The sequence below is a fragment of the Geotrypetes seraphini genome, chromosome 4 (genome assembly GCF_902459505.1).
Source record: "Geotrypetes seraphini chromosome 4, aGeoSer1.1, whole genome shotgun sequence".
NCBI lineage: Eukaryota > Metazoa > Chordata > Amphibia > Gymnophiona > Dermophiidae > Geotrypetes > Geotrypetes seraphini.
The window spans coordinates 237,515,735-237,541,671 of record NC_047087.1 but is presented as its reverse complement, the minus strand read 5'-3'; the positions used below and the strand labels follow the sequence as shown (position 1 = coordinate 237,541,671).

The following is a 25,937-nucleotide window of genomic DNA, read 5'->3' as shown; positions in this document are numbered from 1 at the left end:
GCCCAAGGCCCCGTCCCCAGGAGGGACCTAAGGCTCCCGGGCCTATTCTGGTTGGCCCAGGCACCTTAGGCCCCACCAGTAGGCGGAGCTTTAGGACGGATGGGCCAATCCGGCCTCATTCCGTCGTTGGCTGCCTGCCGGACAGGCGAGTTTGACGCCCGTCTGTCCGGCCAACTACACAAAGGTACGGGGAAGGGGGGTGGGGGTGTCGTGCGGGTCGGCTGGGGGGCAGTCGGAGGTTCTTGGGGGGGGGTCGTTGGGGGGAGGGGGGTTTGGGTCGAGGGCAGGAGGGCCTGGGATCCCTCCTGCCCGTAATGTATTGCGGACTTGGGCTCCCTCCTGGCCCGATATTGTTGGGGAGTTGGGGAGTCGGCGGGGCAAGAGGGCTTGAGCTCCCTCTTGCCCCGATCGTGTCGGGGGTGCTGCGGTTGGCTGGGGCAAGAGGGCTTGAGCTCCCTCTTGCCCTGATTGTGTCGGGGAGTCGAGACCGCCAAGAGGAAGCAGCAGGACACCGGTAGGAGCTTCTACATGATGGGGGGGGGGGGCGGGAGGCTGTGGGGGTGCGAGCGGTCCTTCAGGGTGGGGGTGGGGGTGCGAGTGCGTGCGAGCGGTCCTTCGGGGTGGGGGTGCGGGCGAGCGGTCCTGCGGGGGGGGGGTGTGAATCGGACGTTGGGGGGGGCATCAGGCTTTCAGGCTGGGGACAGGACTTCAAGGGGGAGAGGAGAGTCGGGGCGGGTGAAAGGAGAGTCTGGCAGCGACGGAAGAGTCGGGCAGCATGTGTGGTATACGGGTGTGCGCGGTATATAAAAAATTTCTGTACATAAATTTGTGTTTTTTGCGCGCTATACCTGTGTGCACGTTTTACACGGGTGCGCGTTATCTATGTGAAAATACGGTAATTGAAATATATCAAGAAAACCCTATTAGGCTTTGGCCCACAATCTATGACTTCCAAGTATTTAAATCCTTTCATTGGGATATATTGTCCATTTTTATTAAGTTTAAAAGGGCTTCAGCGTATCCCCAGTCACCTATTTGTTATAGTCACAAACTTTTTTTTTTACTTATTTACACTCACCAATTTGTCCAACAAATTCAATTCTAATTCCTTGGTGTTCTAGTTTCTTCCCAGGCACTTTAAAGACAATGTTCACCTGTCAAAGTAAGTTTTACAAATAAATATTGTTTTTGGAAATTATGCCTCCCAAACTGCTCTGTAATAAATCCTGATTAAGAAAATATCTACTCTAGTAAAGCTTTGCAGGTATAAAAGTTATAAGGCAAGGATAACACCACACATAAAATGTCCAGGTCCCAGCTCAACAACTGGAAATTCAAATGAAAGACCTTGAGGACAGACAAGGAAAGATTAGGTTCTTACTTTGCTAATCTTCTTTCTTGTAAACAGGAATGGCAGTCTTGACCAGTGGGTAAAACCCTCATTAGGCTTGAGTGTTGTAGAAAGCCCACTGTTTTGTTTCCATGCTTCAACTTCCATCACTCTAGGATATACTCCACTCCCTCAGTCAGTACCAAAGCTTCTAGCGAGTTCTAGAATGCAAACATAAGAGAGGGGTGCAGGGAAACTCCCCCAAACCGCGTAAGTTTGTTCTGCTCCAAATACAAGCAAAGTTTTTAAATTACTAATAACTGAAACAAACAAGGTGAAAACAAAAGGGGCCACCTACATAAATAGTTCTATTGCTCAGTATTTATAATGAGCTTCTTATGAGTGAATTCCTCTTCATTCCTGACGCTACTGGGTAGGAGATAGAACAAGGCAGGTATGTCTGAAACAGAAAGTAGGCGAATATACATCTCACAGGGCGGGCGTCACGACCACCATTCCTGCTTACAAGAAAGAAGATCAGCAAGGTAAGAACCTAATCTTTTCCTTCTTATGCAACAGGACTGGTAGTCTTGACCAGTGGGATGTATCATAGCAGTCCCAGGTTCCTAGGATTGGACAAATGAGCCTGCTGTCTGAATGGAGGACCCAAAGGTGGTATCCAGTCTGGCTGCAACATCCACCCTATAAAACTTAGTAAACATGTGGAAGTTAGACAAATAGCTGCCCTGCAAATCTCTGAAGGCGAGACTGCTCTAGATTCTGCTAAACACTACAAGTGGAGTGTGCCTTCACCCCCCCTGAAGACTTCTTTCTGCTTCCAATATAGGTGGAAGATATGGCCATCCTAATCCATCTGGATATAGTCGCTTTAGATACAGTGCTGCATTTGTAAGAACGAAGAGGTGATTAGACAGCTGGAACTCATTGGTGATTTCTAGAAAAAGAAGCAAAATTCTTTGCAAATCCAGAAAATTTCAACAGTCTATCCACTTTCTTCACTCTCATAGGTGTGAAGGCTGGGAGGCACACCTCTTGGTTTACGTGAAAACAGGTCACGACTTTCGGTAGGTAGAAAGGAATCGAGACGTTAGCCTTGCAACTCCAACACTCTTCTTGCTGACATTACAGCTACTAAGAAAACTGTCTTGTCAGGTCTATCAGGGATGCCTCTTCCAAAGGTTCATATGAAGCCTTCGCAAAAGCCCGCAGAACCAAATTAAGATCCCAAGATGGAAAGGGCTGCCACACTGCAGGACGAAGACATAAGGTTCCCTTCAAAAATCTGGAAACATCCAAATGGGACACCTACATGACCTTGCTGAACTATGCTTTGGGAAAAAAGGAAAGTCCAGCTATCTGTACCTTGAGAGCGCCAATCACTAGGCCTTTCTTCAGACCTTCCCGTAAGAAGTCCAGCACCATTGACACAGGTACAGTCACAGGGTCCGAGCAATTTTGCTTGCACCAAATCTAGAAACACTTCCAGGCTTTATGTAAGCTGCTAAATGTGGACTGCTTCTTAGACCTCAGGAACGTGGCAATAACGTTAGTTGTGTAGCCTTTATGGCCTAAGGCTTTGAACGCAAAAGCTATGCCCGTAAGAACAAATTGCTCCGGATCCTGTGAGAAAAGATTCGGATTAGAGAATGACATTATGACAAAATTCAGCACCATTCAGCACCGGAAACCATCCCGTGTCATTCTTTAGTGTCCATCTCAACCTTAGTCCTTCTAAACCAGCATTCTTAAATGCAAAGCTTGAAGGTCAGTGTTTGTGCCCATTCATACTCTGATTCTCCTTAAAGAATGACATGGGGATGGTTTCCTGCAGTTATCCGCGGGGACGGGAATGGTGATGAATTTTATCACCGTGACATTCTCTAATTCGGATGACAAGCAAGCCTGAGAGTCTCATCCTTCTGCAGATGTATTAAGTCAGTGTATCACAGTCACCTTGGTCAATCTGAAGCTACTAGAATTTTTCAACCTGGATATGTTCCAACCATCAAAGCACTCTCCCCCTTGGCCAATGATAAACAAACACATACAGGAGCTCTTCCACAGGCCAGGCTTGTACCAGATAAGCATTCACCACAAATCTGGCATGAATCCAAAGGATCTCCACCAGTCATCTATACTGTTTTCTATCAAAAATAAGGGGTATTGAGGCAGATGGAAGCTTTTAAAATTAGAATAAGGAAATCCAAGATGGGCATAACAGCAATTCTGGCACCTAACACAGCCTGTGGAGAAAAAATACAAAACACAAAAAAAATGAAGGGGAAAGAGTTTTGAGAGGTGAGGGACCTGATCACTAATCTCAGAAACTGTCAAATGACTTTTAAAAGAACCTCCCACCCCGATTTTCCCCATAGCTGTAATAGCCTTACTCACTGTGCCATGCTTCTGTGCTGGAGCTACATAGGGAAACCTCTAATCAGAGGTGAGAAAAGATTTCTGCCTCAGATAAGCCTGAAGTCCAACAGATGACTTGTTTGTTCGGACTGCAGTCCAGTCCCCGACATGGAACTGGGCCCTCAGATCCACAGAGGAGCCACGCGATCCTGGGTCTGAGGGTCCAGTCGGCCTCAGTCTTGGATAAAACCGCCACAGGATCTGCTCAGTCTGCGCTCAAGCCCACAACAGACAGAATCCGAGGCGAGCTACTCAAGCCTACGGCAGACAAACCTGGGGTGAGATTGCTCCAAAGGGTATGGACCTTGAGCTATGAGAACTACTGATGTAGACTGCACAGGAATTATGCAAGGCATTTGCCTGTGGGTTACAAACCTCAGCCCTGAGAGTCTGCATCTTCTCGCAGCCAAAGATGCCACAGGGTGGGAGTCTCTGCAGAACAAAAAGCCTCTAACTGGATAATAAAATCCCTGAAAATAATAAAAAATTACACTTGAACCAGAACAGACATGCTCCCTACTTTTCACTTATAGAGAGTACAACTGAGAGGGTGGAGCTCATTCCAGAGTGATGGAAAGCAGAACAGGAAAACAAAACAGTGGGCTCTCTATAACCTTCACAGCTGAGGGTTTCATTCACTGGTCAAGACTACCAGTTCTGCTGTACAAGAAAATGCTAATCTCAGTTGTTTCTCCCTATTCCTCCTATGGCCTACAGATTCTTCATTAAGAGGTCATAAAAGTAGGTGGGGGCCACAGAACTTGATGAAGTACTTCTTGCTTCTCATTGCATACTGGTGCCATCCTGTGCTAAGCAGCACAGAATTGAAGGCAGAGACCACAGTGGGGGAAGAGACGAATGGAAAATTTGAGGTTTGCTGCAGAGAGGCATAAATAGGCTTGAGGTGTACCAGAGAATCTAGGAAAAGAAAGAAGTAAAGAAAACTAGATAGGGAAGTTTATGGAGAAGAAAGGTCTAAAAGAAAATACATAAGATTTTCTAGAACACACAATGCCAGACATCTCCTTAGCTGTATGCAGTTGCCAACAAGGTAGGTCTTGCAATCTGCACCGTTCACATCTCCTTGTCAAGTAACCGCCCTTTTAATTAAGTGATTACTATATTTTAAAAGCATTGACCTACTGTAACTGTCTGATATACTCACTGAAAAATGGAAGCAGCATTTCTTATCATAAAATTCATTAGCTTCCTGAATCAGAATATTTTTTTTTGTTTTACTTAAGGTGTTATATGGACCAGCGTCGAATTATCTAATTGAGCATTTTTTGCAAGCAACTCCTGCTAGATCTTTTAGAAACATGTATCCATTTACCTTTCCCTCTTTGAGGGGTAAGAAACGGCAGAAACAAGTAGGCAAATTATTTTCTTTTCAGGCTGCAAAAATAAAGAAATCACTATAATTTTTAAAAGTTAACAATTTAGACATCAATTACTACTACTATTCATTTCTATAGCGCTACTATAACACTGTAAGTAAAAATGATTTGACCGACAGCATGAAGCAAGACCTGCTTTTACTGGAACATTGGTCTACGACCTGGCAGCTGGGCTTCAACACGAAAAAATGTAAGATCATGCACCTTGGCAACAATAATCCGTGCAGAACATACACACTAAATGGCGAGATCTTGGCTAGCACTGCAGCAGAGCGGGATTTAGGGGTGATCATTAGTAGAGACATGAAAGCAGCCATTCAAGTGGAAAAGGCTTCATCCAGGGCTAGACAAATGCTGGGTTGTATCCATAGAAGCTTTGTTAGTCGGAAGCCAGAGGTCATAATGCCATTGTACAGGACCATGGTGAGACCTCACCTGGAGTACTGTGTGCAATTCTGGAGGCCACACTACCGTAAAGATGTGCTGAGAGTTGAGTCAGTTCAACGCATGGCCACAAGGATGATCTTGGGGCTCAAAGATTTCTCATACGAAGAAAGGCTGCGCAAATTGCGGCTATACTCTCTCGAAGAGCGTAGGGAAAGGGGAGACATGATTGAGACATTTAAGTACATCACTGGTTGCATAGAGGTGGAAGACGACATTTTCTTTCTCAAAGGTCCCTCGGCCACAAGAGGACATCCGCTGAAGATCAAGGGCGGGAAATTTCATGGGGATACCAGGAAGTACTTCTTCACAGAAAGGGTGGTGGACCATTGGAACGAACTCCCGGAGCAGGTGATCATGGCCAGCAGCATACAAGATTTTAAGAAAAAATGTGATGCCCACGTCGGATCTCTACGAGGGTAGTGTAGAGGTGATGCCACCTGTGAGTGACCCCCCTGGAGGGTAGTTTGGGTGGGTTAATAGAGTGGGCAGACTTGATGGGCCATGGCCCTTTTCTGCCGTCATCTTTCTATGTTTCTACTAGGCATACACAGCGCTGTACACATTATATGCAGGTACTATCTTTGATCCCAGTGGACTCAAATTAACTTAAGACACTTTTGTTTAGGAAATTTCTGCTGTCTCAAAATGGATTCTAATAGTGCTGGGTTTTTTTTGTTGTTTTTTTAAGTTTGTAATTCCTGGTTATTGTGTTATTTTTTAAAATTGTTGTTATCCACATTGAACTTGAAGGTATATTGCGGAATATAAGATAAATTGTTATTTAACAAGCTTTAGATTTTAGATGGAATAGCATGAAATACGAGGCCATATGGCCTATCCAGTCTGTCCACCCGCACCACATACTAAGCTCAATCATCCCCCTCTGTGCTTGTCCAATGCTTCCTCAAATTCTCTACTACCCTTTCTATAAAGGAATACTTCTCTTAGATTACTCCCAAGTCCATAACTGTCACCACCATCCCATAAGCCCCCATTTCAGAGCTTCCTTTCAACTGAAAGAGGCCCAATTCCTTTGAATTTACACCTTGGAGATTTTAAGTCTCCATCTGAGAAAAAGACTAAAATAGTGGTCTTTAGTATGGTTGCACAACAAAGAAAAATGGGGAGACCCAATGATCTACAGTGAAAACAATTCACCGATGAAAACAAAAACAAAAAACTGTGGATACAGATATTCTGGAGATAATTTATTAAGCACTGACATATAAAACCATGAAAATTCAATTTAAAAAATACAATGATTAAAAATACTGTGATAAAAATCCAACCGGACCCTACACGGTCCATGTTTCGGCGAACACACCTTCCTCAGGGGTCCAATGGTTTGCAACCTCACATATAAAGAATTGGACTGAAAACAGTCTATTGTCTTTAAACATGTGAGCAAAGAACACCGTAGACAAGCTGAAGTAGCAAAAAAAATGCTAAGATATGGTTGCTTAGGTCTCTCTTTCTTCTCATAAATTGTGGTGGCTGTCATTGGTTCAATTTGGTTCACAGCTGGTGCTATTTATTATGAGGTATGTAAGTTTCCTCGTCCCTGCTTTTTTCCAAAGTATTCATATTTAGATCTTTGTCCTCAAATGATTTAAGATGAAATCCTCTGACCATTCTAGTCACTGTCCTCTGGACTATGTCAATCCAGTTTATATCTTTTTGAAAGTATATCTCCAGAACTGCACACAGTACCTGGAGAAGTTCCTTTTGGGTCTCTATGAAAAGAGGACAAAAGTTAGATAAAAAGAGCCATAGCGAATTGATCTAAATTAGTGAATGCTCAGACCCACAACTATAACCATAGTGAAAAATCATGGAGTCAGCTGTGTTTGGAGACCATCATCGCGTGTTCACTGTCTCTTCCACCAATTACCGTAGAACTTACGATCTAACACATTCCAATAGACACTCAATTGGAAAAAATGGTATGCTGGATGGAGGAGTCTTGCTTCCCATATCCCCTTCTGAAGAAGCCAACCAGTGAAACCTAGGTTGGGGGAGATCGGTGAATATGTACCAGCTTTGGCGATTAAGAATGTACCTGGAACAGCTATGGGTTGGCAGTGTTACCACCAAATATACCACATAAGTTTACCATTTTTTCCAATTGAGTGTCTATTGGAATATGTTAGAACATAAGGTCTACGATAATTGGTGGAAGAGACAGTGAACACGCGATGATGGCTCCAAATACAGCTGACTCTGTGATTTTTCACTAAGGTTATAGTTGTGGGTCTGAGCGTTCACTAATAAGCACATTTGAAGTCTTGATGCTGATGATTCATATATTGATAATTGTGTTATTTCAAGGTGATTAATGAGAGCTGTTTTGTATATCACCTTAGTTAATTCAAGTTCCCTTGTATAGTGGGCTTGATATAGAAAAAGGGGGACAGATTGAGACATCTGAATTTTACTTCCATTAAAAGCAATGAAAGTAAAGAGGACAGACTGAGACATCTGGGTTTTACTTCCCTTGACAGCAATGGAAGTGAGACTCGGATGTCTCAATCTGTCTTCCTTACTTCCATTGCTTTTAATGGAAGTAAAATTCAGATGTCTCAATCTGTCCTCCTTTTTCTGGAGCCATATGGTAATCCTACCCAAATAGTAAACTTCCTTCTAAAGCAGGAATCTCAAAGTCCCTCCTTGAGGGCTGCAATCCAGTCGGGTTTTCAGGATTTCCCCAATGAATATGCATTGAAAGCAGTGCATGCACATATATCTCATGCATATTCATTAGGGAAATCCCGAAAACCCGACTGGATTGCGGTCCTCAAGGAGGGATTTTGAGATTCTTGTTCTAAAGGGAAAACTATTGATCCATGTAATGGAGAAAGATCAGCTGACCAAATTATGTAACTACAACAACTGTCAAACTGAAACAAAAGAGGGGGGGGGGACAGCTTGAATTACTCATGGGCTACTTGTTGGAGACAGAAGCATCAACATGATCAGGAGTTGCTCACAGCTTGTCTTTCAGCAAGTGGAGGTGGCTCCTCACTTTCTCCCCTGCCACACCACTCTTAATTGAGAAGAGGCCGGAGGCTCCCTTGCCCGATGGCTTTTTCCCCTCCATCTCCCTACAGACAGGTTTGTCTGTGACTGCTCATTTTCTTATCTTCTTCATCAGATCACTCCAGAACCTGTGGGTTATGCCTAGTACACACAGACTTAGGGTATCCAGTGGATGATGAAGACAAATCATGTCGATTTTGGATTTTTCAGTGACATTAGCTCCTGGACCAGTTGGAGAACTAGTTACCAGTAGAGCAGGGACATTTAAGCTAATACTGTAACTAAAATCCTCTTATATTTAAAGTAGGAGGTTACTCAGCGGTGTCCAATTTCTCTTCCTCTTGAACCCCGTTTTCACCTCCCAACTAGTTATTTTTATAAAATAAATCATCTTGGAGTATCAGAGCTAGTCTTGCTTCTTCAAAACAGGTCAACTGTATATATTTCTTTGGCAAATGGGAGGCTTGCATTTAGAAAACCTAGGATTCCAGATTGTCTCACCTGCCACACACTCAGCAGGCAACATCCTAGACCTAATCTTTATTCACGAAGAACTGACCCCCAAATCCCTAAAGAATTGCTCACACGGTCACACCACCACTTCATCACTTTCCATTTCCCTAGCAAACCCCTACCTGGCTCTCAAAAACCTCCATCCCACTAGGAAAGCACTCAAACCGGACTCGGACCTTGCTGCTTGTATCCACAAACTTACCAAAGAATGAGACCAAGACATCCACTCTTATCAACTCAACAGTCTCTATCTGGCACACAGGGATAAAACCTATATGAGAATCTAGCCCAAGCTTGAAAGACAAAACCAACCACCCACAATCTCTCTTCCCCATGGTTCACTGATGAACTCAGAACCCAAAAAAGAAACCTTAGGAAAACCGAAAGAAGATGGGTTAAACGCCAAAGTAAAGAGAATAAAGCCCTTTGGAAAAATCTTTCAACGAATTATAAATCTGCTAATCTGGAGGCATAAAAAAGCCTACAATGCACAGCTTCTTCAAAAAGTCCCCAACCATTCCAGATACCTATTTAAACTGTCCTTTTGGATATCATAGATGAATGCTGGTCCATCCTGGATAAGGGAAATGATGCCCTACTGATCCTGCTCAACCTCAAAACAGCCTTTGATACTGTCGATCACCAAATCCTGCTTACAAAAAACTTACCAGCCTAGGAATCACAAGGTCAGCACTCCAATAGTTCTCATCCTGTAACAGAGAATACAATCCGTTCTGTTCAGTTCAGATTCCTCTAAGCCTAAACCAACAAAATGTGGGGTCCCCAAGGAGCCTTACTATACCCACTCCTTTTCAACCTATACATGTGAAGGAGCATAATCTAAAGAAACGTCTAAGTCCATTTTGGGCCTAAGTCACAAGTCACCCAAAGTCAGACATGGGAAAAGATCCATTTTCAAAAAATACATCCATCATTTTTTTTTCCTGAAAATCGTCCAACTGTACGTCTAGCCGTCTGATCACCCAGACCTCTGTTGTCCATCTTTATACCCCATTTTCATCCAAAACTTCAGCCAAGTCACAAACGCCTAGAAAAAGACCTTTTGGGTGCAGGAGGGACCCGAAAAGTGATGGACTGGACACCCAGATATGGCACCAGAGTAGTGGGGTACCTTACAAGGCACTGCTATGAACATCACAAAAATGGTCCCACATAAACATTTCACTAAATCTCTCTTATAGGTCATGGTGAGCCCTCAAAACATCCCCAGAATCTACTAGACCCACCTATCTACCACCCAATAGCCCTTATGGCTTCAGTCGGTACAAAAGAGTTAGGGGGGCTTTGGGGGGTGCACATGTTTCACCATGAATGCAGTGATTAGAGTGGCTTATGGGCCTGGATCCTCCTCTCCACGGTTCACTAACCTACCCCCAAGAACACTTAAGCCACCTCTGTGCAGCTCTACTAGGCTTTCCTATACCAGGCTGACAGATGCTGATGTTCTGGAGGCAGATATGTAAAGTTGTTATTATGATTTTTATGGGGTGGGGGGGGCAGTGATCACTGGAGCAGTGTGTGGGAGTCTGTACTTTGTGTCTACATTGCTTATCTGTTCACTTTGGATACCCTTCTTGCGACTTAGACCTGGTTTTAAATGGCCTAAGGCACAACGTCCAGATTCCGTCTAGGCAGTGTTGTAAAACTTTCGGTTATATATGCGGTATGACTAAGTCTAGGACGGCCCACAGTCCGTTCAAATTACACCAACACTCCTCCTGACACGCCCCTTTTAGCTCTGGTCATTCAGCAGCACTGTGATGGCCTAGGTCGTTTTTAAATACGTCTAAAACCCGGTTCAATTATCGGCACTTGGATGGCCTAAGTGCCGATTATGGCCAGTTTTTAGACTAATTTCCGTTTCGATTATGAGCTCCTAAGTCTTCCATAGACATTGCCAACAAACACATCACAGTCCATTCATACGCTGATGATATCCAACTGCTCCTTCCACTGGGTAAGGATCGAGCCACCCAACTCACTAAGCTTTACGAACTGAGGAGGGCTGAAAGGGTTTCTCTTTGTTGCTCTGCTATACCTGTGCCATTTATGTACCTATTTGTGGAGAGTATACTTTCTTGTGTATATACTGCCTCTTTGTATTTGCGCTTTCGATATTATTGTTGTTCCTGTTACCCGGTTGTACCCTTTCTAATAAAAATGATTACAAAAAAACAAACAAACAAAAAAGCTTTACAACTGTCTCATAGACATGAAAGACTGGATGACTCACAACAAACTTCAACTCAACACTGCCAAAACAGAGCTCCTCTTCTGGGTCAGGAAACAGATCTCAAGCTTCACACGCCCATCTTTATTCTGGGAATCAACCACCCTAATAGCCAAAGACCAGGTTCGCAGCCTCAGTGCAATACTGGGCTGCCATCTTTCTCTTACTGCCCACATCTCCCAAGTCATCTCCATCTCTTTCTTTTCATTCTATTACTTGCGTCAGTTAAGAAGGATCCATTCTTACCACACTGAACCAGACTTTGCTCAGCTCCTATATGCCTATGTGCTCTTATATATGGATTACTGCAACATACTCTTCAACATCACTGCAAAAAACTTGAACCGTCTGAAATGAGTACAAAATGCGGCGTTCCGCCTCCTAAAAAAAAATCCCCGTTTCCACGACCCTCTCTCACCTGCACTACTTGCAGTGCACTGGCTATCTATCAGCAAGCGCTGTGCCTTCAAGGGCCTCATATTAGCCCATAAAATCCTCCACATCAAAGACCCTATGTAGTTACCAAATTGCACCCATACATGCCCAACTGCCCCCTCCGCTCCAAAATAGAGAAATGACTCTGCATTCCCCCAGTAAGAGCCCTTTGCATGTAAACGCTCCTACAGCCACTTACTTCATCCCTAAGCTTTGGAATCATTTGCACACACAACTTGGATCCCTGGACTCCCTTGACTTTCCAAAAGGCAGTAAAGACCTTCCTCTTCTAAAAAAGATATATGAACTGCCAGATGAACAAGATTACACTACTGCTTGATCTTCCGTTTATTTACCTCTAACATGCTTTTCAGTCCATGCCCTGCTATGCTCTGTGTTTCCAGAGTCTCTGCCCCTAAACTATGTATGCCCTTGCTCCACCTGATTCCTCTCTGTAAATGATAACATGTTAGCCTCACCTTGTACCTAGATCCTATGCCTACGGAATCTGTGCATTGTTAGCCTTTAATATTGTGCCAAGGTCTCCCTCTATTACCCTCCCAGTTTTTCTGTTAGCTCGTTCTCAGAATCTGTGTTTGTTCTTCTGTTACCCATCCTGAGCTTTCTAGGAGGGCAGGAAATAAGTCAAAATAAATAAATAATTGGCATTACCTTGCGGGAGCTCCAGAGGTTTTTTGTAGCAGTACTATGTCGAAAGCAGAACGCCCTACTCTTTCAAGCAGAAGTTGTTTCTGTTTCATTGACAGTATTTCAATTTCTTTCACTCTAAGGGTTTAGTTTATCACGACTACAACTTTAGGCCCAAATGAAGGCTCCAGCAAGGTGCTACTCTCTCACTGTAGAGCTCATCACCACCCAGCAGGATAGTGTAGCACTTGTTGTTCTAGTTTCAAGTTTATTAGGATTTTATATACCGCCTATCAAGGTTATCCAAGCGGTTTTTACAATCAGGTACTCAAGCATTTTCCCTATCTGTCCCGGCGGGCTCACAATCTATCTAACGTACCTGGGGCTATGGAGGATTAAGTGACTTGCCCAGGGTCACAAGGAGCAGCGGCGGGGTTTGAACCCACAACCCCAGGGTGCTGAGGCTGTAGATCCAACCACTGCGCCACACACTCCTCCCTTTCTAAAGCACATGGCCATCAAGTTGAAGTAGAAAGATTCTTTCTGGCTCAGAGTCACCGTTTGGTCAAAGAAGTATGAAGGACATTCAATAATTTATTTACCCGAGTATGAAAGAAAGTAGTAAGTGTGTTGAAACAAGTCTGTCCATGTTGTGACATGCCTCAAGGTTACTTTTGCACAGTTGCAACTCAGTGTGAGTAATATTCCAAGAGACAGGATATAAGGTGAGTCCTCGGGCAAATCAAGTAGGAAGCTGCTAGATTTGGAGCACCATTCAGTGATAAAATTTCTCACAAAAGAAAAGAAAAAGCCAAAGGAGATCCATGAACGAATGATTACAGTTTATGCTAAGTCTGCCCCATCATCCTACAAAGTAAAATTTTGGAGCAAGCAGTTTAAGTGGGGTAGAGAGTCCACTGAAGATGACCCCACATTGGATAGCCTGTGGAAGCAACTTCCACAGAAATGTTTAAGAAAGACGAGGATTTAATTTTGTCAGACAGACAAATTAATGTCTGCCGAATAGCTGAAGAAATGAGCATCTCAGCAGATACAGTTTGGAAAATAATTCATGAAAACTTAGGCATGTCCAAGGTTAGTGTAAGATGGGTTCCAAGAATGCTGATGCCATATCAGAAGGGCACAAAACTATCATAAAAACTGTCAGTGCTGTCATAAAAACTTGGAGATGCTCCGTGAAGACAGACTGAATTTTTTTCATTTGTTGACTGGAAATGAGACTTAGATCTATCACAGAGATCCCAAGTTCAAAATGGAGTCAATGCAGTGGAAACACAAGTCATCCCCCACCCCCAAAAAAGTTCAAAGACAGAAAAATCTGCAGGCAAAGTCATGGCAACTGTCTTCTAGGATGATAAAGGACTTTTGCTTCTGGAGTTCATGCCACACAAGACAACCATAACCGGGAGAGAGTTACGCTAGCACAATGATCACTTTGCGGGAGTCAATCAAGGAGAAAAGATGAGAAAAACTGACAGCAAGCTTGCTGCTTCTTCATGAAAATTTGCCAGTGCATGTGGCACGACAATCACAGGCTGCCATCCGAGAATGTGGATTTCAGCAGCTTAGCCATCCACCCTACAGTCCTGACCTGGCATCTCTGGATTATTTCCTCTTCCGAGTTTTGATGAAATCTCTCCGTGGGCAATTTTCAAGTGATGAAAACATCAAGAAAGTTGTGACATCCTGATTTGAAGGTCATACAGAAGAATTCATTTCAAAGGAGTTAAAGTTATTGCAGGAAAAGTAGATGAAGTGTATGGAGCTATCAGGGGACTATACTAAAAAATTTAAAAAAAATTAAAAAAAAAAACCACGTTTCCTACTTGAGGTAGATAAATTATTGAACATCCCTCTTATCTTTGGATGTGGAGGAGGAGGAACATACTCTAGTTGCTCAGATAGATGTGAATTTAGCTTATATAGAACAAGGAACTGGCATGGTTCACTGTAGAGGTGAAGGAAGCGATCAGACAAGAAAAGTTTGTTTAAGGAATGGTAAAGGTCAAGAACGAACGAAAACTGGAATACGCAGGTGCCATAAGGCAGTAAAAGGGGCCAAAAGAGACTACGAGGAAAAAATAGCAAAGGAGGCGAAAAACTTCAAGCCATTCTTTCAATATATTAAGGGGAAACGACCTGCGAAGGAAGCGGTGGGACCATTGGATGACCATGGAATAAAGGTAGTGCTAAAGGAGGACAAAGCAATCGCTGACAAACTGAACACATTTTTTGCATCTGTATTTACCGAAGAGAATATACACAGCACACCGGAACCCGTCAGGCTATATGCTGGAAATGAAGACAGGAAACTGACAGGGTTGACGGTCAGTCTAGAAGAGGTATGCAGGCTGATTGATAGGCTCAAGAGCGATAAATCCCTGGGACCAGATGGCATCCATCCAAGGGTCATCAAGGAACTGAAAGGGACTATAGCTGAACTGCTTCAACTAATAGCCAAGCTGTCGATCAAATTGGGAAAGATTCCGGAAGACTGGAAGGCGGCGAATATTACGCCGATCTTCAAAAAAGGTGAGGGGAGATCCGGGAAACTACAGACCAGTGAGTCTGACCTCGGTACCAGAAAAGATGGTAGAGGCGCTGATAAAAGACCGCATCATTGATCGCCTTGACAGACACGGTCTGATGAGCAACAGCCAGAAATGGGGTTCCTCTAGTCCAGGGGTAGGGAACGACGGTCCTCGAGAGCTGTATTCCAGTCGGGTTTTCAGGATTTCCCCAATGAATATGCATGAGATCTATTTGCATGCACTGCTTTCAATGCATATTCATTGAGGAAATCCTGAAACCCGACTGGAATATGGCTCTCGAGGACCGTCGTTCCCTACCCCTGGACTAGAGGAACCCCCGTTTCTGGCTGTTTCTCATCAGACCGTGTCTGTCAAGGTGATCAATGATGCGGTCTTCTAGACTGGAATACGGCTCTTGAGAACTGGAGTTCCCTATCCCTGCTCTAGTCTGTGCTCCCCCCACCCCCCTAGGACCTGGTGCAGGACTCCCATGGGACTGCCTGAAGCTCTGGTAGTCCAGTGGCGAGCCAGGACAGGAGTGATAATTTCCATGTCCTGTTCCGACCAACTCTAAATCGCCCCACCTCCTTCCCACATTCCTGACTCCTTACCTTTTAAAATCCTGGTGGTCTAAGTAGTGAAGTGGAACAGGTAGGAAGATCGCTCCTGTTCTGCTTTACTACTAGACCACCAGGGCTTTAAAAAGGTAAGAAGTACAGGTGGGAGGGAGGCGGGGTGATTTAGAGTCAGCCAGGACAGGACACAAGAAGAATTGCTCCTGTCCTGGCTCACTGCTGGACCACCAGGGCTTCAGTCAGTCTCATGGGAGGCCTGCAACAGGTTCAGGCGGGGGTGCAAAGAGACACCCATTTTTGGTCCATTTTTTGGTCCAAAATCTTAATTTATATTTAAGTATGTACGATAACCCAGGAATATAAAAACAAAATACATTTTTTTTAATCCGGCAAGGCACTCTTCTATAGGTTTTTTTTTTTTTTTTAAAGTTAATCTATAATCAGAATGCATTAATCCTAACAAAAAAGTTTACAAAAAGAAAAAAATATCAGAATTACCTCAGCTTACAATAAGCTGCTCTTAAAATGGTGATGCATTCTCCTTTATGAACAAAATGGTTTGGTGGCCATGTTAGTCCACTTTTCAAGTTTATGAATTTTTATATATTACCTTTATTATATATACTCAATTACAAGTTGAGGGGCAATTTTAGACCTAAAAATGATCTAAAATACCTCGATCCATGCATAGGTCAACCCTTCCATCCAACTCTCATCTGGGCCAGCGCTGCTCTCTCCCTCCTCTATACCCAACAACCGAGACTTCAATTTAGGCTTTGCAAAAATATACGTCTTGCAATATGTGTGCGTGCCATTTCATTTAGAATGAAAATTTGTTGAGGCTATGAAACTTACAAGTTATTCCACACATTTGAAACTTTTCGTTTCAATGATATGAAATGAAGAGTGTCAAGAAAAGTGTGGAATAACTTGTAAGTTTCATGGCTCCATATAGCACAGTTACTTACCGTAACAGGTGTTATCCAGGGACAGCAGGCAGATATTCTTGACTGATGGGTGACGGCACCGACGGAGCCCCGGTACGGACACTTTTAGAGTGATTGCACTCTAAGAACTTGGAAAGTTCTAGAGACCGCACCGCGCATGCGCGAGTGCCTTCCCGCCCGACCCCGACGCGCGGTCCCTCAGTTAAGATAAGCCAGCTAAGAAGCCAACCCGGGGAGGTGGGTGGGACGCAAGAATATCTGCCTGCTGTCCCTGGATAACACCTGTTACGGTAAGTAACTGTGCTTTATCCCAGGACAAGCAGGCAGCATATTCTTGACTGATGGGTGACCTCTAAGCTAACAAAAAGAGGGATGGAGGGAAGGTTGGCCATTAGGAAAACAAATTTTGCAAAACAGATTGGCCGAAATGTCCATCCCGTCTGGAGAAAGCATCCAGACAATAATGAGATGTAAAAGTATGGACTGAGGACCACGTAGCAGCTTTGCAGATTTCCTCAATGGGCGTGGAACGGAGGAAAGCTACAGATGCTGCCATAGCTCTAATTCTATGTGCCGTGACAGAACCTTCCAGTGACAGTCCGGACTGAGCATAGCAGAATGAAATGCACGCAGCAAGCCAATTAGATAGCGTACGTTTAGAAACAGGACGTCCCAATTTATTCGGATCAAAGGACAAAAAAAAGTTGGGGAGATGATCTGTGGGGCTTAGTACGGTCTAAATAGTAAGCTAAAGCCCGCTTACAGTCCAAAGTATGAAGAGCCTGTTCCCCGGAATGAGAGTGAGGTTTAGGGAAAAAAACAGGTAGTACAATAGATTGGTTGAGATGGAACTCAGAAACAACCTTAGGGAGAAACTTTGGATGTGTACGTAGAACCACCTTGTCGTGATGAAAGACAGTGAAAGGTGGATCAGAAACTAGTGCATGTAGCTCACTGACCCTCCTGGCAGAGGTGAGAGCAATAAGAAAAAGTACCTTCCAAGTGAGAAACTTGAAAGAGGCAGTAGCCAAGGGTTCAAATGGAGGCTTCATCAAGGCGGAGAGAACCACGTTCAGATCCCAGATCACCGGAGGTGCTTTGAGAGGTGGTTTCAGATTGAAAAAACCTCGCATGAATCTGGAGACCAGGGGATGAGCTGAAAGGAGTTTCCCCTGGACTGGCTCATGAAAAGCCGTAATGGCACTGAGATGAACTCTGATGGAAGTAGACTTGAGACCAGAAGTAGACAGAGAAAGCAGATAATCCAATAGAGGTTCCACAGCAAGAGACCTGGGGTCATGATGATGTAGGAGACACCAAGAAGAAAACCTCGTCCACTTTTGATGGTAACATTGTAGAGTGGCTGGTTTCCTGGAGGCGTCCAGGATGGAGCGAACAGGCTGAGATAACAAAGAATCAGTTGAAGTCAGCCCGAGAGATACCAAGCTGTCAGGTGTAGAGATTGCAGGTTGGGATGGAGGAGGGTTTCCTGATCTTGTGTAAGCAGAGATGGAAACAGTGGAAGTAGAAATGGATCCCTGGAACTGAGTTGAAGTAGAAGGGAGAACCAATGCTGTCTGGGCCACCGTGGTGCAATCAGGATCATGGTGGCTCGTTCCCTCTTTAGTTTGAACAAGGTCCGAAGCATGAGAGGCAGAGGAGGGAAAGCATAAAGGAACAGATTGGACCAATCCAGAAGAAACGCATCCGCTGCCAGACGGTGAGGAGAGTAAAGTCTGGAGCAGAATTGGGGCAACTGATGATTGTGAGGAGCTGCAAAAAGGTCCACCTGAGGAGTGCCCCATTGTGCAAAGATGGACTGTAGAGTCGATGGGTCGAGAGTCCATTCGTGGGGTTGGAGAACTCTGCTGAGCTTGTCCGCTAAGTAGTTCTGTTCTCCCTGAATATAAATTGCTTTCAGGAATAAGCGGCGCGAGGATGCCCAAGACCAGATTCTCTGGGCTTCCTGGCATAAGAGGCGAGAGCCCGTTCCCCCTTGCTTGTTGATGTAGTACATAGCCACCTGGTTGTCTGTGCAAATTAGAAGGACTTGAGGAAATAGAAGGTGTTGGAAGGCCTTGAGGGCATAGAACATTGCCCTGAGTTCCAGGAAATTGATGTGATGCTTCTTTTCCTGAGGAGTCCAAAGGCCCTGAGTTTGGAACTCGTTCAGATGAGCTCCCCATGCATAAGGGGAGGCGTCGGTGGTGATGATCAGATGATGAGGAGGCAGATGGAACAGAAGGCCCCTGGAGAGATTTGAGGATATCAACCACCATTGCAGAGACTGACGAAGAGACGATGTCACAGATATGTGTCGTGAGCAAGAGTCTGTCGCTTGAGACCACTGGAGAGCCAGGGTCCATTGAGGAGTGCGCAGGTGAAGCCGTGCCAGGGGTGTGACATGAACTGTGGAGGCCATGTGACCCAAGAGAATCATCATCTGCTTTGCAGAAATGGAGTGCTGGGACAGCACCTGCTGACAGAGCGATTGGAGGTTGTGAAGACGGTTGTCCGGCAAGAAGGCTCTCATCTGGACCGTGTCCAGTACCGCTCCAATGAATTGAAGTCTCCGCGTAGGAAGAAGGTGAGACTTGGGTATATTGATTTCGAACCCCAGGAGTTGTAGAAAAAAGATGGTCTGGTTGGTGGCCAGAAGAACAGTCTGAGATGAAATGGCCTTGATTAACCAATCGTCCAGGTAGGGAAAAACCTGAAGGTGGTGGGAGCGTAGAAATGCTGCCACCACTACCAGACATTTTGTGAACACTCTTGGAGAGGAGGCAAGACCGAAGGGGAGCACTCTGTATTGGTAATGACAGTGATTTATCATGAAGCGAAGGTACTGTCTGGAGGCCGGATGAATTGGAATGTGAGTGTAGGCCTCTTTGAGATCGAGAGAGCATAGCCAGTCGTTGTGATCGAGGAGAGGATAAAGCGTAGCTAGAGATAGCATCTTGAATTTTTCTTTGACCAAACATTTGTTGAGATCTCGCAGATCTAGAATTGGTCTGAGGTCTCCTGTTTTCTTGGGGACTAGAAAATACCGGGAGTAGAATCCTTGCCCTCTTTGGTCCAGAGGAACTTCCTCTATGGCGTTTAGAAGTAGGAGGGACTGAACCTCCTGACAAAGGAGGGCAGATTGAGGAGTGTGCAAAGCAGACTCTTTTGGTAGACTTTGGCCCGGAAGGGTGTGAAAGTTGAGAGAGTAGCCGTGGCGGATGATGTTGAGGACCCACTGGTCCGAAGTGATAACTTCCCACCGGCTGAGAAAGAAAGACAGTCGTCCTCCTATCGGTTGAGGGAGGAGAGGAGATGGTTGAACGCTGGCTATGCCCTCGAGGATCAAGTCAAAAGGGCTGAGTCGATTTTTGTGGAGGAGGCTGCTTAGCTGGTTGTTGCTGCTGAGGTCTAGGTGTTTGCCGCTGCTGTTGACGCTGCCTCCTAGGTTGCTGAGTGGAAGGCTGCAAGGGGCGAGCCACAAAACGCCGCTGATAGGCCGTTTGCTGTCTGAATGGCCGTGAAGGTGGAGGTTTCTTCTTGGTCTTAAGAAGGGTATCCCAGCGGGTTTCATGAGCCGAGAGCTTCTGGGTCGTTGAGTCCATAGAATCTCCGAACAGCTCATCCCCTAAACATGGGGCATTAGCCAACCGGTCTTGATGATTAACATCAAGCTCAGAGACTCTGAGCCAAGCCAAACGGCGCATGGCCACAGAAATGGCTGTTGCTCTAGAGGTAAGCTCAAAAGTGTCATATATAGACCTTACCATGAATTTCCTAAGCTGGAAAAGAGCTGAAGAGCACTGATGGAAAACCTCACGATTCCCCACAGGAAGGTACTGCTCAAAGGAAGCCATGGTGGTAAGGAGATGCTTTAAATAAAATGAAAAATGAAAAGCATAGTTACCAGAACGATTAGCAAGCATCGCATTCTGGTAAAGTCGCTTACCAAATTTGTCCATGGCTTTACCCTCTCTGCCAGGAGGGACAGAGGCATAGACACTAGCTCCTAAGGACTTCTTGAGGGTGGATTCTACAAGAAGAGACTCATGAGAGAGCTGTGGTTTATCAAAACCAGGAATAGGGATTACTTTATAAAGGGAATCCAATTTGCGAGGGGCTCCCGGGATGGTAAGAGGAGTCTCCAGATTCTTGTAAAAGGTCTCCCTCAGGATGTCATGTAAAGGGAGTTTCAAGAATTCCTTTGGAGGCTGGTCAAAATCAAGAGCGTCCAAAAAAGCTTTGGACTTTTTAGACTCAGCCTCCAAAGGAATGGAAAGAGATTCACACATATCTCTTAAAAAAGAAGAGAAAGAGGTGGAATCAGGTTTGGAGGAAATATCCTGCAGAACAGGCTCGTCTTCCTCTGATGAACACTCCCCTTCTGACTGAAGAGGTTCTTCAGAGTCGCCCCACAGATCAGGGTCTCGAACATGGGGACCACGGTCCCGAGACTCAGGGGTGGATGGTTCTCGGTGTCGGGACTTCTGTACCGACTTACCCGACCTCACCGACGCGGTACGGGGCGATGTTATCGGTCGCACCGGAGCCGATGTCTGTACCGATTGGTGATGAGACCTAGGCTCCGGTGCAAGGACAGGCATCGATGCCGATGAGGTCAAGTGTACCGGTACCGAAGGAGTGGATGGTGACAATACTGGCTGTTCCACGATCGGTACCGGTTGCTCAGTGGGGACCGATACCGGAGGGCTCGGTGTCAGGAGAGCTGGAAGGAGTTGTTTGAGCTGTTCCTTCAGCTGTACCTGCAAGATGGCCGCAATGCGATCATCAAGGGAGGGCACCGGTACCGCTTTTTTCTTCTGCGGTACCTGCGGTGCCGCTCGACGCCCCGGAGATGAGGAGCCCGATGTCGAGGGACTCACCTCAATAGGGGCGGAGCGCTTCCGCTGGCGCCTCACGGTCGGCAGGATTGGACTCTCTGCAATGGAGACCGGAGGACGTTCCAGCGGGGAAGGCTTCTTAGCCGGCTTACCTGCATGCTGCGACGCCGACGCGGTATCGCGTGGCGTCGATGAGGTGGGGTGCCGACGAAACAGGTACCGAGACCGGCGCCGAAGACGCGGGGTCGGACATGTCGGTGCCGAAAAGCAGTCTCTGCTGTATCTCTCGATTTTTGAGAGTCCGCTTTTTCAAAGTGGCACAGCGGGTGCAGGTAGAGGCCTGATGTTCCGGACCCAGACACTGAAGGCACCAGTTGTGCGGGTCTGTAAGGGAAATAGGCCGTGCACACCGCTGGCACTTCTTGAACCCGGGCTGGGGGGGCATGAACGTAAAAAACGGCTTCTGCCAAATCGAAGGCCGAGGCCTCGATGATGGCAGTAGGCCCCGCCGGGTCAAATCAAGAAACTTGACAAAAACAAGAGAAATTTTTTTTTTTTTTTTTTTAAAAGAAAGAAAAACGGAAGGGCAAAAAGAACCCGAAAAAGTTTACGCGAGCGGGAAGGCGAATGAAAAAATATTTCAACAGCCGTTGAAAATGCGACTTCTTAGCTCCGCGGAAACTAAGAAACTGAGGGACCGCGCGTCGGGGTCGGGCGGGAAGGCACTCGCGCATGCGCGGTGCGGTCTCTAGAACTTTCCAAGTTCTTAGAGTGCAATCACTCTAAAAGTGTCCGTACCGGGGCTCCGTCGGTGCCGTCACCCATCAGTCAAGAATATGCTGCCTGCTTGTCCTGGGATAACATTCTTTCCTTGGTTGGGCTGTGAACTTTTCAGTGGCCCCTCGTAAACTCTAGAAAATTTTGGCTTTATTTTCTAGCTAGACAACATAGATATCTACCACTCTCAATTTATTAAGTTTTGGAGCTAAGCCAATTCTCCCATATGTCTGGGTCATCTGTGCACATGTACTGTATACATACCAACAGCAGAATAGTACCATGTGATCTATAAACAGCTATGGACTGAACTAGAGGTCTGCACGGGAATGGGGACTGCGGGAATCCCCCCAGGTCCACGGGACTCCCTCGTAGATCCCACCCCCCAAGTCCACGGGACTCCCTCGTAGATCCCACCCCCCCAGATCCACAGGACTCCCTCGTAGATCCCACCCCCCAGGTCCACGAGATTCCTATGGGGATGGAACCGGGGTTCCCAAGGTCTGGAAAGAGAATTAGGAGAAGATAGACAAAATGATGGAAAAACACAATGTCCCACCAGCTACAGCAAGGGAGATGTTCATTTTGAGGGGGGTTAAGCTCAAAGTGGGCGGCCCAGCCCCCTCTCATAGTTATGCCACCAATTGTGTTTAGTACAAAATGAAGTACTTGCCGAATTTGTTTTGTGGTTTCCAGTTCAGTTTTGGCACATTTTTCTTATGCAACCATTGTCCTGAAAAGTGCCTCTCTCAATTCTGCTTTAAATGATTTTGATGCTGCATTGTTTGATTCTTTACTCATTGCTACATTAAAAATAATTTGTGGATCTTGGAAGGACCTCTCACAAGTTACCTATGCCAGATGGTGGAACCATATTTGTTTGCTCTATAGATATGAGCATTATATTGCCAAAAATATCCAACTCATTTATTTCTTTTAACAAGAAATGGTCGACCCTACAGTCACATGACCTGTCTATTCTAATTCTTTCCGGTGATGAATGCATCTCTTATTTCTGTTCACCGTTATTTGTTTATATTGTATTTTATTGTTGGTTTACTTTAAATAAACTTAAGACTTAAAAAAAAATAATCATAACTGTCAGAAGTAATTGCTGCTTTTTATGAGGACAGGTAACTTATTGGGGGGGGGCAGGATATCTGTCCCCACACAACTTTCTAGACAGAACATGAACACTAAAATGGTCATAGATATAGCAAGTAATGTGCTTTCGTAAGACTGCCAGTGTGAAACGCTTTTAAAGCTTATTGCAATGAGAGAAAAGCACAAATCCTTAAGTAGTTAGATATTTGTTTCAGTGTTCATACTCCAGAGGCAATATACTTGATATTGAAACGATAATTTGGACCTTAGTTTTGTTTTCCAGGTATATTAGCTTTCTTAGCAAAATGTTACAAAGGTGGTAGCTGCAGGTCATCAGTTATGGATGTTTTTTTAAAAATAAGTGGGGGTTTTGATCAGTGTCAGGCAGGATTTAGGTTGATGCAGTATGGAGATTGTGCTACTAGCATTAACAAATGTTTTGCAAATTGTGGATATTGTTCAAGTGGTATGTTTAGTACTATTTCATATATCATGGGCTGAACTGAAATAATGTGAGAAACCTGGAATATTAGGTATACTTTTTCAGTTAATTGAATCCTTTTTTTGGACAGGAGGCAATTTTTGATTAATATGAGGTAAACATTCTTCTTACCATGTACATCCAAATGTGGTGCACCTCAGGAGTCATTTCTCTTTTTTTTTACATTTACCTATATCCATTAGAAGACATATGCTATATGGGATTGATAGACTATCTATCTAAATGCTGCTGAACCTAATAAGGAAGAATGTACTAAAGAAAAGATTCATAACAGCTGGGATAGACTGGCATTATGGGTAGAAGGTAGTGATCAATGGTATGTGATTGCATCTCTGGATTACGAATAGCTTTCATACAGGCTTACCAAGGGGGATGGTTTGTCAGCTGCAAGTACTGTATATACTCAAATATATTTTTGGGTCAAAAAAAAATTGGCCCCAAAATGGGGTCTCGATTTATATTTGGACTAGCGCCCAGCTGACCCCCTCCTGGACTTGTCGCAGGCCTCCGTTGGGCTGCCAGGGTCTGCACCCTGTCCCTCCTCATTGTATGTTCTCTCTGCCACATACCTAAAATCCCTGGTGGTCCAGAGGTGTAGTGGGCAGGAGCACGCTTTGGCACTGCTGCTCAGCGCAGAGTGGCTTTCTGAATGGCTGCAGCGAGTCTCGTGAGAATTCACGGGAGCCGTTCAGGAAGCTGCACAGCAGCACCAAAGCGCATTCCTGCTCAATACAGCTGAGGTAAGAACTTGCAGCAGCGACCTCTTTGGCAGGAAGGAAGGAGAACGGAATGCTCATTCCTGCCCGCTACACTTCTGGGGCACCAGGGATTCCAGGTACATGGCAGAGAGTACAATGAACAAGGCAGGGAGTGGAGACAGGGTGCAGAGCCTGGCAGCGCAGGGAGGGAAGAGGGCTGTGTGCAGTAGTGCTGCCCGATTCATGATTTGAATCGATTCAATTTTAAGAAAAATTGGCCTCCCGATTCGATGGCCGACCCCCCTCCATGTCTTCCTAAAGCAGGAGCAGCAGCGCTGCCTCTTGCTGGCCATCCGCTGCTGCTCCTGCTTGAGAGGGGAAGGTCAGTTGGAAAGGCCTGAATGTTTCCTCAGCTTCTTCGCTCTTACCGGCTTAAGCTAATACAGCAGCTTGCAGGATCGCAGGTGTTACAGCGATCCCTGCAGCTGCCAATCGTCCTCAGCAGCACATTCTTTCTGCTATGGTCCCACCCCTCATCTGACATCAGGGTCAGGATAGCGGCAGAGGAAACGTGCTGCTGAGGATGACGGCAGCTGCAGGGATCGCTATAGCAACAGCGATCCTGCAGGCTGCCATATTAGCTTAAGGTAAACACGGGGAAGCTGGGGGGAGCAGGCCTTCATGGCGGAGAGGCAGGCCTGTGCAGAGGGAGGAGGAGGAAGAGTGCCTTCGCGGCAGGAGGCAGGCCTGTGCAGAGGGGAGGAGGAAATTTGCCTTCACGGCAGGAGGCAGGCCTGTGCAGAGGAGGAGGGGGAAGGAGTAAGAGAGGGGAGATGCCAGACCTGGGGTGAAGGGAAGAGAGATCAAACCAAAAAGAGGGGGAGGAAAGCAGAGGAGAGGTGCTGGACTAATGGAGAGAGAAACGCAAGACCACAAGGGGAAGCATACAAGAGGGACAGGTACTGCTCCAAAGTAGGTGGGCAGGGTGCAGAATGGCAGGAGAGATAGTAGGAGAAAGCCTGTACCTGGGGAAGGGGATACAGGAGGTAAGGAAGAGAGAAAGAAGAAGCTAGATATGGGGAGAGATAAGATGCTAGGCATGGAGGGAGCATAGGAACAGGGACATAAGGGGGACAGTACTGGAGAGGAGAATAGGGACAGGGACACAGAAGAGAGATGCTGGATGAAAGAGTAGTTGAGAAAAGGAGAGATGGTGGATCTGTGGATGGTGGGTTCCATTGCTGCAGCTGCGGGGGGAATGGAGATGAACAAAAGGAAAAATGCCAGGAGGAAAGGAAAACAGAAGGGGAGGACAGCGATGGAAAATGGATGATTAGCAAGGAGAAAGAGAGCCTGGTCAGAAGACAACCAGGCCAACATGATTTGAAAAATGATCAGACAACAAAAGGTAGGAAAAATAATTGTATTTTGTTTTGTGATTACAATAT

At 45.5% G+C, this 25,937-nt stretch overlaps 1 protein-coding gene across 4 annotated transcripts in view; it reads right to left on the bottom strand.

Annotated features, from left to right (window-relative positions):
* VPS26A (VPS26, retromer complex component A) overlaps nucleotides 1-25,937 on the bottom strand; it is a 131,168-nt gene that overhangs the window by 92,350 nt on the left and 12,881 nt on the right. For all 4 annotated transcript variants that reach the window (XM_033942282.1, XM_033942284.1, XM_033942281.1 and 1 more), the window contains one exon: nucleotides 1,079-1,154. In XM_033942282.1, coding sequence (XP_033798173.1) covers nucleotides 1,079-1,154 — 76 coding nt within the window. The remainder of the gene's footprint in view (nucleotides 1-1,078; nucleotides 1,155-25,937) is intronic.